This window comes from Cebus imitator, unplaced genomic scaffold (genome assembly GCF_001604975.1).
Source record: "Cebus imitator isolate Cc_AM_T3 unplaced genomic scaffold, Cebus_imitator-1.0 Scaffold187, whole genome shotgun sequence".
Classification (NCBI taxonomy): Eukaryota; Metazoa; Chordata; class Mammalia; order Primates; family Cebidae; genus Cebus; species Cebus imitator.
The window spans coordinates 3,028,264-3,046,335 of record NW_016107502.1 but is presented as its reverse complement, the minus strand read 5'-3'; the positions used below and the strand labels follow the sequence as shown (position 1 = coordinate 3,046,335).

At 48.6% G+C, this 18,072-nt stretch overlaps 1 protein-coding gene across 3 annotated transcripts in view; it reads right to left on the bottom strand.

Annotated features, from left to right (window-relative positions):
* Positions 1 to 18,072, bottom strand: part of ANO2 (anoctamin 2) — a 384,342-nt gene that overhangs the window by 63,341 nt on the left and 302,929 nt on the right. For all 3 annotated transcript variants that reach the window (XM_037744853.1, XM_037744854.1, XM_037744855.1), the window contains one exon: positions 12,077 to 12,272. In XM_037744853.1, coding sequence (XP_037600781.1) covers positions 12,077 to 12,272 — 196 coding nt within the window. The remainder of the gene's footprint in view (positions 1 to 12,076; positions 12,273 to 18,072) is intronic.

The window sequence follows — 18,072 nt, the reverse complement described above, 5'->3', positions numbered from 1 at the left end:
TGGAAGTTTCACCTGCTTCCAACCTGCAGACCAGGATCACGACAAAGAGGGCTGACTCCACTTCCGGCCACAAAGGACAATCAGAGGGAATTTCTGTGCAGCCATTCCCACCATCAGCCCTTTTCTCTTAAGTGTTAATCCTCTGCTGCATCATGTCATGAAAAAATATGAATGCAAATGACCCAGCTGTAAACTGCCTTGGAAAACAATTAGTATGAAAGCCCAGCTTCATCCCAGTGGGCCAGCTCAAGACTGAAAGTCCCCAGAGCTCCATCCTAACAGCACGGCCAGAAGAGGACTCCCGCTGCAGCCTCTGAGTCTTGGAAAAGCAGCTCCTCCTGACCGGTGTCTTCAACAGCCCAGCTGGCAAATGCATAGCAATGGCAGCACAACAGAACAAGAAGATGGGCAAGCAAGAGGGCTTGCTCTTCCCTTACCTCTCCCTAAGGCACGCCAAGCCTTTGCAAACAGCAGTGTTTGCTGACATCACAGCCATCTGTGCTGCCCTTCATTTGGGAATGGGTGGCAGGTGGAGGGACTGTCTGGGTACCTGGTGTGCCACTGTTGCCTTATTAGTGCCATGGGTAGGGTGGGAACCACCCTAGGAGAAGCCAGCCAGCTGTGCAATGAGGTAGCCGGTGCATGGCCTGAGGGAGCTGAGAACCCCTGAACTGGGGATCCCCGAAGAGCTTCCTAGCACAGGGGACCTATCCCTCAGAGTCAGGAAGGTAACTCTTGCCCCTAAGCAAAGGAGCACGAGACCTAGTATGCTGGTTAGCAGCCTAGGCCAGGAGGACAGCACCCCAGCACATCTCCTTTTAAGAAAAAGGACCTAAACAGGAAGGGAGCACTAGAGAGAGACACAGACAGACAGAGAGAGAGTGAGACAGAGAGACATACTCCGTTATGGGCCAATCATGAGAACCCTACTATATCCGGCACCTACTGTTTGCCAAGCACCACACCAGCACTTGACAACTTCCCTAAGATTTTCTCCCAGTAGCAGGGACAGGAGTGAGGAGAGGGCAGAAAGGTGTGACCTGTCCCTGATCACAGACACCCCCCACACCCCTGGGTCATCTGACAAATGCACACACTGGTCTAGAACCAGAGAGGGGAGCCATACAGTGACTCCATCCTCAGCCCATCCTCATGTCTTCCCAGAGGAAAACAATTCAGGGGGAAGTCTCCTTCCTTTCCCGCCATTATCTTTTCTCATTCAACAAATACCTACTGAGGATGATAACAGGCCAGGTGCCGGGCCCCAGGTGTGCAGTGGGGGACAATCCAATAAGCTCCCACCGTGTCGAGTTCCCAGTCTAGAAGGGTGAGGGAGACAGCTGCAATCATTTTAGAGAGCAGGGAGAGGTGACAGGATATGCAGTGAAATGAGAAGCAGAAAGAGAGGGCAGTGGGAAGGCTGTTTGAGTCACAGGGGTCAGGAAAGGCCTCTGAGAAGGTGACCTCTAAGCTGAGACCTTCAGGGTAAGGAGGAACCAAACCCCAGGGGCTGAAGAGAGCGCCAGGAAGAGGCAGCAGCCTGGGCAAAGTCCTGATGGAGAGCCCCAAGGCTGTGCAAGGAACAGGCTGGTCCACAGAGCCGGAGCCTCCTGAGCCAGGTGGAAGTAAGTACTGGGATGGGGGATTGGAGAGGGAGGTGGGAGAGTCAATGTGGGGCGCTGTGAGCCACGGGAAGTACAATGGGAAGCAGGGAAGGGATGTGATGAAATTACATTTTTAAAAAATCACAGAAAGTGAACTGTGGGTAAGGGGGGTGGAGTGCAGTCGGGGGGCAGAAGTGGGAGCAGAGACAAATTGTGAGTGTGTCTTCCAGGCACAAGCCAGGCAATATGAGGATAGAACTTGAGAAGTGGTCAGATCTGGGCTATGTTTGAACGTAGAATGAACAATACTTACAAGGAGACTGGATCCTAGGGGTGAGAGAGCTTGCTCCAGGGAGCGAGAGTGCCAGGGAGAGAGAGAGAGAGAGAGAGAGACAGGATGGTGCTTGGGCTTTGAAGTGAGCGTTTGGGTGGCTGCTGGTGCCATTTTCTGAGATGGGAAGAAATGGGTGAAAGGCACCAGGTTTGGGGGGAAAATTAAGTGCTCAAAGTTGGACACATTACATTTTTAGTCCCTGTGTTCTCCTTGGCCCCTGTGATTCTACCTCCCATAAACCCAAAACCCCTAAACCCTGACTCATGACCCATGGTCATTAGGACATTGTATGAACAGAGAACCATTCTTCAAAGTCCCAGCCATCTTGGAGGAGTCAGCACCTCAAGCAAGTTCAAGTCTCAATGTCAAGGTTGGATTGGGTGATTTCCTGGGTCCTTCCCACTTCTGGTCTTCTGTGCTCTACAATATGATTCACGAGGCTTTGATGAAAGAATAGAGGGGGTCCCTGGGCTGGAAGTCAGAGACCTTTCTGTCCAAGAGTCCCCAGATAAGGAAATTTATCTTTCTGAGCTTCAGTGTCCTACTTCATAAAATGGGACCTTCCTTCAACATTTGTTGGGAAATACAGTATGGAAAGCACCAAGCATGGCGTAAGGGCTCAAAGATTTGCTCTTATTATGATGGCACAGCAAGGCGCTCCATCAGAGATTTGTACATTTGTTTCCACTTCTTTACTGAAAGAGATGGAAGCAAGTTAGCTTAAAATCTTCTACAGAGCTTACAAGGGTGGAGGGTGCATTTTGGCATCACCTGGGGTTATGAGGTCCCTAGGAATCACTGAGGGCCAGGGAAGTGAAACAGGCAATCGTAGGACCTGTTGCATTTTGAAGATTTAAGGCGGCAAGCTGAGGGCTTCCAGAGTGGACTCCCAGGGAGAGTAGAGGCCCTTGCTCTGGGTCTATGTGTCGGATGGCATCCTGGAGATGAGGGCGGAGGTAACACATGTGTCCTAGAAACAGGAAACTCTGACAGCTGCAGTCCCTAGACTGAGCCCACCCTAAAGGAGAAGAGTGTCCTCCCTTGATGAGCCCGTGCTGTCCAGGCCTGGCGTAAGGAGGGGCCAGCTCAGCAGCAGTCCAGCCTCTCCCATCAGAGGGGTGGGGCCAATGTCCAGCAGCGATGTGGCAGTGAGACCCGAGGAGTGAGGGCAGGTTCTACGCAGGCAACTCCCTGTTTAGCTTCGGACGTTGGCCTGACCTCTCTACCACTCAGGATTGCAGCGGGAAACAATTCCCCTTAGATGGTTCAAAGGAAGTAACTCTCAGGAAGCCCTTACCCACAGCAGTGAAGAGACAAGGAGAGGAAACGGCATGGCTGATGCCCAAGACGAACCAAGAGGGAGAGCTCATCCTGCAAGAGCTGCAGTTAGGAAGAGATGCAGTTTCTCCAGAGGTGTGGGAGGACCAGGGAGAGGCACAGGAAAGCATTCCAATTCCCTAGTAAGATGGAGAGGGGATCTGAGGCGAAAGGTGCAAACAGAGGAGGAGCACCATAGCCCTTCCTTCTCTTCTGAATGTTTCAGTCCCTGGTCTCCTAGAAAATCCAAAGAGAGGGAGAGGAAGATATTGGACTTCTTGCTAACAGGAGAGATGAGTGCTCCAAGGTCTCCTGTGCTCTACAATATGATTCACGAGGCTTTGATGGAAGAATAGAGGGGGACCCTGGGCTGAAAGTCAGAGACCTTTCTGTCTCTAGGGAAATGAGAGACGCATTCATGGTCACGGCTCATGTGTGGGAAGAAACTCTTACCAGTTATGCTAAGTGTTCTAAGCAGCAGGACTGCTGACGATAATCTCATATAACTGGTAGGGGTGCTCCACAAACTCGGGCTATGACCATATTCCCATGGTTTTATTAGGAGTCACAGCCTTCTGCCATCCTCTCTTTCCCAGACAACGTTTAGAGTAATTTCAGCCAACATCGTGGAGGGCCCCCCCACCAACAATCATAGAATACCCCCTGGCCACACCCTGGGAGGCTCTTTCTCCCCCACTGCCTGAGGCCACCCAGAGAGCCAGGATCCAGGTGCAAAGCAGGAAGAGCATACACACCAGCAGACCTAACTCTCAGGCCAGGCTGCAAATGACACCTTCCTGGTGTCCCCCCAGGAAGGCATAAGGCCCCATTCTCCTCTCCAGCCCACGCCGGCCAGGCCCACCCGTGTCCTGTGCTGGACTCTGGCCGTGATCAGCCTCCAGTGCAGAGAGCAGAACCCCCTATCCCAGAGCACCGCATCCAATAAAGCCAACACTTTCATCTCATGCTCCAAAAAGCACACACTACGAACATTTAGAAAATTAGATTCATCCATTCATGCCCAAATATTCTTTTCTAAAGAATGTTCTGTGCCCCGGCAGCCATTTTATCTGATACTGATTTTTTCCCCATTCTTTTCCTTTCTTCTTGCTCCTCTCTGCTCAGTAATGATATATTGCCTTTTGTTAGAGCAGCTTAGAATTGCAGTTTAGTCTCAAGACTTCCCGGTCAGGGTCAGGAACGCTGCTTCACACCGGTAGTCCCAGCATTTTGGGAGGCTGAGGCAGGAAAATCCCTTGAACCCAGGAGTTTAAGACCAGCCTGGGAAATAAAATGAGATCCCCTTCTCTACAAAAAGTTTTTTTAAATTAGCCAGATGCTGTGGCATACACCATTCGTCCCAGCTACTCAGGAGGCTGAGGTGGGAGGATCGCTTGGGCCCAGGAGTTCAAAGCTGTTGTGAGCTAGGATTATACCACCGCATCCCAGTCTAGGCAACAGAGTGAGACCCTGTCTATTTTTTTTTTTTTTAAGAATTTCCTGGTGGCCTTTCAAATTTTTAAAAAATGTCTTTCTTTTTTTAAAACTTATAAAGCATGCAGGACCCCAAAGCCTGTGGAGCTCTGCTCTCTCTGTGCATGTGGGACAGGGGGCTGCACTCAGAGCTTGCCTCCCTGCTGTCCTCCCTGCCTGGGGCATCTGACCCACACGGCTGTCCCCATCCCCAGACACACTGGACCTCTTGTCATTCACATATGTGAGTGCACTCCATTTTAAATCTTCTGGAGCCTTTGTGGTGTTTCCTTTTGCTTTCCCAATACCTTTAAATTTTTCTGGGGAACAAGGACAGCTATGTATTAAAAGACAGCGGAATGCCATGGTTTCAGCAAGGACAATGAGGCCAGGCCCACCACTGATCAGTTCCGTGACCTTGGGCCTCACATTTTCTGCTCTGCGTCCTCAGTCTTCCTGTCTCTAAGTGGGAGTGTTAAGACTGCCTGCCCCGCTGGGGCTGTTGTAAGGATTAAAGATGCTGATATATGTAAAGTGCTTAGAACAGTGTTTGGTACAGGGTAAGCCGTGTGTGTGTGTGTGTGTGTGTGTGTGTGTGTGTGTGTGCATGTGTGTGAGATACAGGGTAGGCAGGGTGTACTTCAACACACACTCGTGCACACCACTAACTGCATGCTTCAGTCAAGTTTCTAAACCTCTCCAGCCTTCTCATAAGTAAAATGAAAGAAACGACCTATCCCCAGTGTTACTGTCACCATGTGGGACAAAGTGTGCCAGCCAGTGTTGGTATAAAGTGGGCACTCAACAGAACTCAGGGCCTTTCCCCATCACTCCTTTCACTCCCATCCCTGGTCCTGCTTCAGGGCATGCGGGGCAGTGACACTCAGAAGCGGGCTATCAGCAATGTCTAAGCACCTCCCAAGCACAGACATTCTCATAAGAACCTTGACTTAATGCTCTTTTTTCCAGCACCTACCATGAGCCCAACCCTCTGACTTGGAGAGGCTGGACGATGAGAAAGGGGTGAAGGGCACCACCCCACATACCAGTCAGCACTCTGCACAGAGTTTTGAAAGAAAAGGCAGGAAGAAAAGGAGGCAGCAAGCCAGCGGCATTTTGAATATTTAGCCTAGAAGCCTCCCATCAGCTGCGCCTCCTCCATCCTGCTTCCTATTTGAAGAACTCTCCAAAGCTAGAGTACAGACAGGCCCCCTTTCCAGGCCAAGCCTGACCATTGCCTATGTTGGTTATGCTAAGAGCCTACAGTTTTCCTGCTCCCAGATGTATGGCTCAAAGGCACAGTACAACCCTGGGTCCCACCCGAGACGGGAGCACGCCCTGCAGCAGTCAGCTCCGTTACTCTTTCTTGACCTCACGCCCTATCCTCCCACCATGCTGCAGCCCTGTCCTGTATGCCCAGAGGCCCAGCCACCGGCCCAGATTTTGCCCGTTTCCTCCCCCAGGACCTGGGCCCTTTCTCTACAGCCACGACCTGTATCCACTCCTGGAGTGAAAACATCACTGGGGACTCAGAAACCTTGTCCCCGTCATCCACTGGACTCCTACCCCGCTGTAGTCAAACTTCAATACTGATGCTTGCTAAAGCCAGCAACACTCTGTACACCGTGCCTTGGCCAGCCAGACTCCCTCTCAGACACAGTTCCAAAGCTTCGTGCATTCACCTAGAAAGCCCCCTTCCCACTGCCCCAGGGTTCAGCTTAGTCCTGCTTCACCAGTGCTGTGCTGCCTCCAGATTCCGGCACGCCTTACATCCCAGCTCCTGACTATTGTTATGGCAGCTGGGGGGACAATCGCTGTTTTTATCTGCCACTGCTGCTGGCATTAGATATCATTCTCAAGGAAATTAACAAATTCTGCCTTTTGTGATATATATTTGTAGCAAGAATGGACCTCAGACAGGCCTGACACCTCAGCCTTGTGAGGGATGCTCCCAGGAAACTGGTCTTCCATTACTCAGCCCTGTGGGAAACACTTGGGGACTTATTGCGGTCGTTGACACCAGCTGTTTGCACCTGGTGAGCAAAGAACATACTCACAGCCTCCTCAACTATGAAGAGATCTGGGGCAGGAAGCCAAGCGAGTGTTAAACTCAGTGTGAGAATGGCAAAGGAAGTCTTAAGCCTGGGCCACTTCTCATTCCATTGGGTGGCATTATCCATAGCTTTATGTCCCCATGGAGCCTGGGGGACCCCTGAAACTGGATCTCTGCCTGCAGAGATACTGCTGATCTCCTATTTTGTGGGGCCATCTCTGTTTTGTGGGTATTCTTTGCCATCAAGAAAATTTCAAGTCTTCTGATACTCTGGGTGCGTCTTTCAGTCACTATCCCATTGTGTCAACTTTGCACTGGTCTATTCATCTCAATAAGATCACATTCTTCTGCAGGCAGACAGAGTTGAAATAAGGAATACATAAATGCTCACTGTAGCCTTTCCTGTGACTTAAAAGATACCTAGCCTGTGGGCATTCCTTGAAAATTTTCTTTGTCCTGCATGAATGAAGAGAGAGACTTATTTCACTAACAACTACATGGATAAAATTGTGCTAAGATCTGCCATGGGCCAGGCACTGTGCAGGAAATAAAAATAAATGAAAGACAGGGTCACTGTTCTCAAGAGCCTTGCAGCCTGGTTGAGAGCAAGTAGCAGAGACCTTTCCTGCTTACAGAATGACCATGGACTTCCACACATTTCCCAAGTTCTTCATAATTAGGCTGATTCTAGCCAGTGAGCTGTGAGTAGACGGGATGAATGATGATGACTCTTCGAGTCTGAAGCATTTAACAGCCCCAGTCAACTCTCCAGCTGTCCTTCCCTGACACAGTGTCCACAACAGCCCCCATCAGTCTGGGTCCCTGAGCAACTGTGTGCAGCAGAGACCTCTGCCTGATTGCACTAGATATGTGTGCTGAGCAAGAACACAGATGATTTTTTGTGATGCAACCAAGATTTTAAGACAAAGTTATTATGCCAGCAGAGCCTAGTGGGAACACACACGTATGTGCAATGCAATAAGATCAGACAGTACCTGATCAGCATCCAGTAAATGGTGTGAATAAGACACTCCAAGCTTAGCCTTGACCTGCGGGCTTTGCCTTTGCTGTTCCATCTTCCTAGAGTTCTTCCAGATCTTTTTGTGGCTGGCTCACTCCTGCCATCCAGGTCTCAGCTATAAGGTTATCATCGTGATCCACCCTTCCTGATCACCTGCTCCAGAACGCACAGCCCCAAACCACTGCCTATCTCATCACACCTCCCTGATATTCTATGGAATGAGCCTGCTCACCGTCCATCTTTCCCCTGCCACAGTGTAAGCACAATGTGAACAGGGACCTTGTTGCTTGTCATTGCTGTGTTCCCTAGAACTGTGCCTGGCACAGAGCAAGCACTCCATCAGCAGATGACGGATGAACCCACAAACAGAGAGTGTGTGCCAGGGGAGTCTGGAAGATGAGGGTTTGTGACGGAGGAGGCTTCGAGAAGCCCTTTAAAAGAGGGTCACTGAGGTTGTTTTGGCAGTCACAACAGCATGAGCAAGGCCGGGGCAGGGACACAGGGGAGGCTGGGATGACCATGAGCTGAGTGGGTCAGCTGGGGTGAAGGAGCACAGTGGGAAGAAAATGGCTGAGAGCCCCAAATGCTAGCTATAGCTGACCTAGGGCCAAGAGAAGCTATCTGAGGGTGCTGACGGGGTGCAATGTCCCCAAACCCACTGTTCGGGGAAGGTTGACTGGATGGGATTTCTAAGCTAGAGATCCACCGAAAGGGGCTGAGGACAACAGCATAGGTATTAAGCTGTGAAAAACCGTCCAGAGAGGGGTGATGGCCAGGGGACAAAAGGAGGAAAATGATAAAGGGAGAATTGGGAAAGCTTTGTCTAAAAACATTCCCTGATGCCCAGTGCCACACAGGCGGGGTAGGAGGAGAAGCCAGGTCTAGAGCTCAAAGGTTCTTTCCAGTAGATTCTCAAATTCAGCAGTCCTTCCACAGACTGCGGTTTCTCTCTGAGCCCTCTGAGGTACCCAGGCTAATGTAAACAAGAGCAACGCCCCAGAACAATGCCCGCTCGGGTTCCTGAGAGAGACCCAACAAACACACCACTTCAGTACAGACAGTGAGAAACTGACATCAAACTCACACAAAACAGATGCACTTTTTCGAGGCAGAATCTGAGTCTGAACCTTAGTAAAGCGAGGGTATAATGCTTCCTTTGCTGGCCATGCAGTTTTCGTGAAGATGAAATGGGGTTACAAATTTTAAGTTTAAAAATACTTTATGAGTATCACTCTCATAAAGAACAAAATGTACTTGTTAGGATTTTTTTCTCCTTTCCAGGGCACAGAATTTCTTATGGAGTCCTGGACATTGATTTGACAGTCCAGGGTAGCCGCTTTGTTCTGGGCAAGGGGGCTGTGTCAGTAGAAACTGAACCTAGTTTCATGATGTGAAAGCTGTGTTACAGCCCATTTTGTTTATGACTTTAAACAGAAGAGTTAAGGCTCCGCCTTGCACATGGGAAGTACTCACTACTTATTAATGAGTTTTCTATTGTTGCCCACTCTATTTTTTTTGGGGGGGTTCCTTTTATTGTTTTTTTTTCCCCCATTTATTTATTTTATTGTATTTTAGGTTTTGGGGTACATGTGAAGAACATGCAAAATTGTTGCATAGGAACACACATGGCAGTGTGATTTGCTGCCTTCCTCCCCATCACCTACATGTGGCATTTCTCCCCCTGCTATCCCCCCCCAGCTCCCAACCCCCCACCGTCCCTCCCCTATTTCCCCCCAACTGACCCCAGTGTGTAGTGCTCCCCTCCCTGTGTCCATGTGCTCTCATCGTTCAACACCCGCCTATGAGTGAGAACATGCGGTGTTTGATCTTCTGCTCCTCTGTCAGTTTGCTGAGAATGATGGTTTCCAGGCCCACTCTATTTGTCTTCCTTCTTTATCACTATCTAAAGCAGTGCAAGAAATCAGGTAACACAAATGAACAGCAAGAAGAAAGGTCTACATCGCCATTGACTTCCTGTCCCTCTTCTCCCTACGTCCTGCCCACGCACTCAGCAATGCCCTTTACATTGGATCTCCTGCCTCTCCCTATTCCGTCACATCCTATTTCCCTGCTAAGTAATGTTGCAAACAGCTCCCATCATGCCACGCTCTTAAAACAATCCTCGGTGGTGCTACATCAGGACCTCATGCAGAGGGTAGGGGAATTTATTTCTACTCCTGATGTTTCCTCCATGTGGTGGGAGTGTGATTAGTTGTAATGCCTCAGCTTGTCTTCCCCCAGCTTACCCATTTCTCCTTGTGGTTGAGAGGAGGGGGAGTAGCTTATCTTATTGTTGAGTCTGGTAGAGGATGCTGGCCACTCCTTGCTTAGCCTCTTTTTCTGCCCTTCCTTGGTGAAGCAAAGGGCCTCCAGGAAACAGGTGTTCTTCTATGCCCCTCTAGTTCTAAGTTCACAGGGCTGGCCCATCCACCACTGCCTGCCATGGAGAGAGAATGTCTATTTGGCTGTCTGCCTAAGCTACCACCTCCCATGTAGCCTTTCTCAGTTTTACAGCTGATATTTTGGCTTTGTCTACTCTTGCCTTGATCTAATTTCTCAGCTGGCTCATCAGACCAGGGAGATGACACTGTTTATTGTTGAATGCCCCCGGGAATTCCAGCAAATGTCCATGGTCTGTGAAAAACACTGGAGTCCTCAGCCTGGCATTTTAGATGTTCCATCAAAAAGCAAAACAAGACAAAACAAAACAAAAAAGCACGTATTGGTCGACTCCACGGGCCCAGATTCCCACTCCATCATGCCCTAGATGCGTCCTGGACACAGAGCCCCGGCGCTGAGCTCCCCTGGCGTCCTGAGCATGCTTCATGCTTTCTTTCTCCCACACACTGAGCTCAGCTCCTGTCCACCGGTGTTTAACTCCACCAACACGCTCCCAACCACCCAAGCGGCTCATGTGCCACTTTCCTGCGTGCCTTTCCTGACCCCTGAGAGCTGATCGCTCCCTTCAGTGCCGTATTTCTCACTTGGTTTCTTTTGTCAGGAATCTTCCTGTCCTCCTGCCCGGGCTCTCCTCCCTATACTCATGCCTGTCCAACTCTCACCTATCTCTGAGCTCTCCAGTTGAATGCCTCTCCCTCCAAAGCCTCCTGAGTCCCCAGGAGTGTTGGATATTCTTCCAAAGTGCTTCCATAGAATCCTGTCTATCATTAAACATGCTGACTTAAAATGCTCCACTTATTTTTCTCAAGAAACTTATGAAGAAACACAGATGACACTCATAAATATGCACATGCTGGAAAGAGCGGAGCTGCCCCTGAGGATGGTGAGCTGCCGACAGCAACACAGAAGTCAAAGGAAAGTGCTCACCACGGGTACTGTTACACTAGAAGCCAAGCAGGGGAAAGGCACAGACAGATCAACTTTCCCGAATTCTCCAGTCATCAGGAGAAGGCTCTTGAGGAGGTGGTTATCCTATTAAGGGTCCGTGAATTAAAGGTATCATACATACCATGAATGCAACCCCCCCATGAGGTTACAAGAAGCTGGGACTCTTCATCCCTAGAGTCAGGGAGGGAAATCCCTACATTCAGAGAGAGAAAGGATGAATCCAGGCCACCCAGAATAAACACAATGGGACAGGGTCTCGACTGTCAGCCTCCCCCATCCAGTAAGCGCGAATGCCGAATGCCAAAACCTGGTGCTCAGGCAACAGTGGCTTGCAGCTCAAATGACACGTCTGAATGTTGAGGCGATTGCATTTTTCTCACCGGCTTGAAGCTTGGGAAGTCTGATACGCCTCTTTGAAGTCTACTCAGTGCCTGGGGAATGTGTGGATTTTCTGGGGCCTTTGACAATACGGGAATAGATAAGACCGATAAGACCCTCTTGGGCTCAAGTATCAAGAGGCTTTCCTCAACTTTATAGATGCTGCTGGGAAAGTACGAGCGTAAGCTCTGTAATTTTTAACAGGAAGTCTTGAGTCTGCCTTGCTTCTAGGTTAGGCTAAAAAGAACAGACGCCACGGTTTATCCTTAGGGGACAGTGAGCGTCCTGTCACATGAGACAATAAGCACAGGCTAGAGGGCTTGATTGAGAATGTTTCAGGATGGATTCCTGCCTTTAGAGAAAGCCCTTTGGCAGCCCTACAAATACACACACACTGTACTTGCCCATTCCTCCAATTAAAATGTGCCGTACAGAGCAACTCGTCCCTGTTCCTTTTTAAAATAATTTTGGGTCATTATCACCAAAAGCCTTGCACACGTTGACTTAAAGAGCGCCTAGGACAGCCAGAAGGTTTGGTGACACAGTACCAATTTTGGTGAGCCACTTGGCCACAGCACCGTAGATCTCGTCCAGGATGAGGATGACCACGAGGTTGATGATGACTGCTGTTGCTGTCACTGTCACCCGGACATTAGAGCGTGTAGCCTTATTGAGAGACAGAGCGGCTGCAGTTGTTATTCGATACACAATCACCCCAAAGACGATTGAGAACGTCAGGGCAATCTGTTGAGGGAAAACAGAGAGAAGTACACATCAGCAGACAAAAGTAAGCACCTACTATTTGCTCCGCCAACAGTACCATTTGCTGTTATGAGATGTTATTAGTCTGGAATCTTTCGGTGGTAGCAAATTTTTAGACAGAGTTCTGAGTGGAGGTGCATTTACCAGGGGAGGATGTATTTAGTTTTTATCAGATTCCAAATGGTTTATCACACACACACACACACACACACACACACACACACACACACACACACAAAATAAAGATGAACACACTGGACCCTGTGGAGTGTTCAACACACATGATGCAATTTCTTTCGTTAGGGAGCTTTCCATCTTCTATGGAAATAACATGAACTCCTTTTAAATAAATGATAGTAAATAATGCCCAAGAATGTATTAAGTGCTAAATGAACAGTGTCATTGCTGAAGGAACTCCAAGTCCATGGGAGCAAGTAAATCTGTGTGGTCAGGGAAGAGTTTGTGGAGAAAGTGGGATTTAGAATGGAGTTTCCATGAGAAGAAACAGAAAGCCGTCGAAGGTGTCTGAGCTGAGAAGGGATGAGTCACAGCTTGGTAAGTAGAGGCAGGAAGGTTGCTTAAAGGAGAAAAGAGGAAATACATCGGGAGTGAAATTTTAGGAATCTCAGTCCTCAGGATGAACAAAATAGCACTGTAAGATTTTTCTGCCAGGTGACTTGAAGTGGAGGACTCAGATTTCTCATTTGGTACAGAAATCTCTAGCTGCTGTGCTCCAGAGAGAGGCTTGTAGCCACATGGCCTCTCAGGGTCCCCTCATTTCCTCTCTCTAGAACCAGGAATAATAAGGGCCTCTCCTAGACCTAGATCTGTCCAACAGTCCCTCTCCCTTTTTCCTCCCCACATCCCTTCCTGTCCCCATCACAGCCAAGGAAGGATCATATCCAGGAAGCACAAGGATGCTATGAGAAGAAAGTGCCCTGAGTCAGCCTCTTAGAGCAGACACAAGGAGGAGAGACAAATGCTAGGTGCATGCCCGCTCAGAGCAAATTCTGACTTGCTTCAGTCAAGCCAAGACTTCTTCACGAAAGTCTTCCTTCTTAGTTTCTGTAAAGGAAGCTGTCCTATCTCCTCTGTGGGACAGGGACGGGGCGCTGGCTATAAAGGACTAACAGAAAACGTGGCCAGAGAAAACAGCAGGTGGAAGTCTCCCCTGAAAAAAAAAATGAGCTGTGCTGGACTACACACACACACACACACACACACACACACACACACACACACAGCTGGACTACACACACACTCACACATACACGCACGCACGCACGCACGCACGCACCTGCCGGGAAAGGGGCGGAAAAGAGGGAAGGAGAGGAGGCACAGGAGGAAAGGGGAGGGGACGAAGGGGCCTCTGGCTTGGGCAGTTCTTTGCAAGCAGTGTGAATGATACTCTAGTGGCTTGCCAATGGGTTGCAGATGTGACCAGGTATAAATGTTTTCAGACCTCTGGTGGGTGCCTGGGGTGTGCTGGTGGCACACTCAGCTCTTTATCCTGGCAAGCTTCAGAAATACCAGTAGTTGCCCCAGGGCCATGATGTGAAAAAGAAGCCCTTGATAAGGAAAGCAGAAAGGTGGCGTTCTCTGGGTAGAGGAAGGCTGTGTGTGTTTGGGTGTGTGTGGGTGTGGGAAGAGGAGAGGTTAGATGGGAAAAACACTCTGTGTGAGGCCCCTCTTCTGCTGCAGGGTGGGGGCGGGGAGCGGCAGAAACACCAGCCTCCAGGACTAAGTAGGGACTACTACTGTGTAACTTGGAAAACCTGGACATGACATCACCCACTCCAACAATGTAGACATTTTCACTTCCCATGCCTCTGGGATTATCACTGCCAGACAGTAAAGGCCTAGAAAATGTGGTGTGAGATTCTTTTCCCCAAAAATCACTCTTGCAGTGAAGAGCAGTGATGAAAGTATTGATGAGACTGGAGAGGTGAGAGTACTGAGGAGTGAGTAAATGTGTCTGTGTGTGTGTGTGTATTTGGGGTTGGGACTGGGAGGACTAGTGGGAAAAAACAATGGTAAAAACATCCTTTTGCTTTAGGGTCTTGGGGGAGGGAAATGGAGGAAGACGTGGAGAGAAGATCAGCTTCTGTTCTTCTCTAAGAGGCCCAGCTGCTAAGCTAGAGAAGGAAGAACACTCTTTGCTACTCAAAGTGTGGTCCACGAACCAGCCGAACCAGCCGCATCAGCTGGCAGCTTGATTGAAATGCAGAATCTCAAGCACAACCCCAGACCTACTGACCTGGAACCTGCATTTTAACAGGATTCCTATTCAAACTCAAGGAGCACTGTTTTACTTACCTAGGAAAGCCTTCTTTCCCACCCCCTCTTCTTCCCTAGCTCTAGCCCCAGCACACCTCACTTCAACTCTCTGGTTCTTTGCAGGCTTTCCTTCTCTGGTCTTGATTTCCTATCCCACTATAGAAATCAAGCTCTGAACCTCTCCTTTGGTGTTTTCCAGAGCATCTCAAGATTCACAGAGCTTTCAAGCTTCAGGAACTTGCAGAGCACCAACCCAGCCACGTGACCATTTTGCGGATGAAGAAACAGGCATGGAAAAGTGAAGTGATTTCCTCAAGGCCACAAGGTGTGGACTACAGCTCTAGTCTTCCGGAACATGGTAGAAATTTTAAAATCTTAGCATTTACGAATTATCTACATAGTCTTATGTACAGTCTCATATATAAGAAAACTGAAGCCCAGGAGGCAACAATGTGATTGATCCAAGGTCTGCAGGGTATATGGCAGAGCTGAGATGTTAATGGTGATATTACCAACACCAGCTGATTCATTTGTGTCTTCTAGATGTCTTTATTCGATGCATATCTTCACTAGCACTGATTCTTTTAACAACCATGGCAAGATATGCCTTTAATAGATGAGATTTAATGATGATCTAGGATTTGAACCCTGCTCCATGCTTCCAAAGTCTACACTGCCATCCTGACATTAAAACCCAGGTTTTCTGGCACTAAATCCAGTACTATTTCACCACTTCTGGCTACATTATTGACTTTCTTGATTAAATTCAATGCATATTTTCTGGTCGCTTATTGTGCAAACCACTGCACTGGGTATATTCCATGTTTGTGATCAGTCTCTTCCAACTAGGTCAAAAGGAAGTTTGTCTTGTACCACACATTCTGTGCCTTAAGCCACTTCATAGCAGCGCCTCCTGTAGAACTGGTTTGGTAGAGATTTGATGGTCAGCAGCTCTAGGGGATCCGGCTGCCCTGTACTTGGTGTTTTCATATCATAACTTTACTTCTGGGGCATAAACAAAGTGCAACATAAGCCAGGCTACAGAGGCCAGAGTCCTATTCAGCACTGAGACAGACAGGAAAGAGAGGGGCCTCTTCACCGCCCTCCAGAACTTGCATTCTGAAGCAAAGTTGAGAAAATTATCGCACACACACAACAAAGATGAGCCTAGCAGCAGCTGGATGGAGTCACAGGCCTCTGTTCACAAGCTTCTGGTATGCTCTCAGCAGAGAGCAGGGGGATAAGTCAGAGAAAACACCACAGAAAAAGTTTTGGGACAGTTTCCTATGGGAAAGTCTCAGAGGAAAGAACAAGAATGAAAAACTTTCCAGAAAAGGGAAGAGGAGGAAGTTGCAATGCACGAGGCACAAGTAACCCCTGTGATCCAATGGCACAGTGCCCAGGGCATGGCACACGACAGTAGTTCAGGTATAAAAATACAAGCACATGCACACACTAGCAACTTCATCGCCGACATAATCTGCTCCCTATGACATCCACCTAGTGTATTTACTCCCTCAGTCATTCAAAACATGTGTCTCAAGCTCCTCCTTGTGCCAGTCTCAGTTCTAGGTTCCAGTGGAAAAAAGCAACAGTGGATCTTCTAAGTGGGAAAATATATACAATAAACTAATAACAGTAAAATATGTAGTACCTTCAGTATGAGAAATACTGTGTAGACAAAGAAAGCAAACAGGGTATAGGGTTCAGCTGTAATTTAAAATAGGGTGGTTGGGAAAGAGACAGGTGAGAAAGTGACCTTTTACCAAGGACCTAAACTAGGGATTTGAGGGAAGGGTGTTTCAGGCAGGCAGTGGTTCACACTGAGTGAGCAAGGGGACAGGTGGAGTGGGAGATGGGCAGGCAACCAGGAGGGGAGCCCTGCAGTGTGAGGATGCTGGCTTCCACACCTCAGGAGATGGGAAGCCATCAGAGAGTTGAGCAGAGGAGTGACGTGAGTTGGTTTCATTTTTTTGTTTGTTGTTTGTTTTTTGAGATGGAGTTTTGCTTTGTTGCCAGGCTGCAGTGCAGTGGCGCGATCTTCGCTCACTGCAACCTCTGCCTCTCGGGCTCAAGCAATTCCCCTGCCTCAGCCTCCCAAGTAGCTGGGACTACAGGTGCGTGCCACCATGCCCCGCTAATTGTTTTTTAAATATATTTTAGTAGAGACGGGATTTCACCATGTTGGCCAGGATGGTCTCGATCTCCTCACCTCGTGATCCGCCCGCCTCGGCCTCACAAAGTGCTGGGATTACAGGCCAGAGCCACCATGTCCCTCCCGGCCAGTTTCATTTTTTACAAATGAGCATGCTGATGATCTGTCAGGGACAGTGTGCAAATAGAGAGATCGGTGAGGGGGCTGTGGTGAGAATCCAGGCTGTGGAGGAGGATTTCTGATGGTGGGCTCCTGATATCCAAGTGTAAGGAAATGACTATCTGGAGCACAGGAGGAAAGCTCAGGCACCTAGCTCTAGAGGAGGGACATCGCCTCTGACAATCCCCTCCCTTGCAAGAAGAAAACAGGAGGGCTCATTCAAAAAGGAAACTTTAGCTGAACACACTGGATTGGAGAAGAGAGAAAATTCATCTTTGTCCATGCTGGCTTCTAACGTAAGGAGGCAGATGAAATAGCACTGGGCCCTGTCTTTGCTCTCATCACCCCATTAAAAGCATTCCCAACTGACCTGGTAGACTGGCATCCCTGAAACCTTCCTAATGCCCATGGTCCTGGCATCTTCTGCATAGGTTCAGGCACAGGGGTGAAGAAAGCAATGAGATGAGAGATATAGTAGGTGTCTTTGGCTTACCCTAACTTCATGACAGAAAATTACTTGTTCCTAGGCACCACCCTGAGCCCTTCATCTCAGGCCCCACACCTTGTTCTAGGGTAATGCCAAGCCCCTTTTCCTTAGAAAACTGGGCTTTTATTAAGTGGGAAAAAGAAATGAGGACAAGTTAGTGTCAAATAAGGATTTTCCAAAACCACATAGGCAGGAAACAATATAATGCATTGTTCAATCTGGAACACTTTTCTTGAGAGCAAAAAAGAAGTGCTATTAACAATTCTCCTTGGTCTGGAAGCTTAAGCCTGGACAAGCTTGAGCACCTGACTGTGAAGGATGATGTGTGAAGGGGACTCCCCTCATTCCCACTACTCTGCTCCCAGCTCCTGCCCACATGGTCCAGTCCCCAGAACTTGCTGGTGGCAGTTGTGGGACCCCAGACATAGTGAGGTTCTCAATTAGTTATTGGCTCTGATACAGAATCTTGCATTTCTATCAAGATTTGGAATTGGGTGGGGTTGGGAAAGGGAAGATTTTACAAAGGAAAGATAATTATATATTATTTCTGAATAATAAAAAATTTCTACTTTCCAGTCTACGAGGTATCAATGGAATTTTTAAAAAAGAAAAAACTTAGAACTTTGGCAAGATGACCCATCATTGACTCCGTTTCTAGTATTTGTTGAATGGTGGTTCGGTGATCTATTTGTTGTTTGATGATG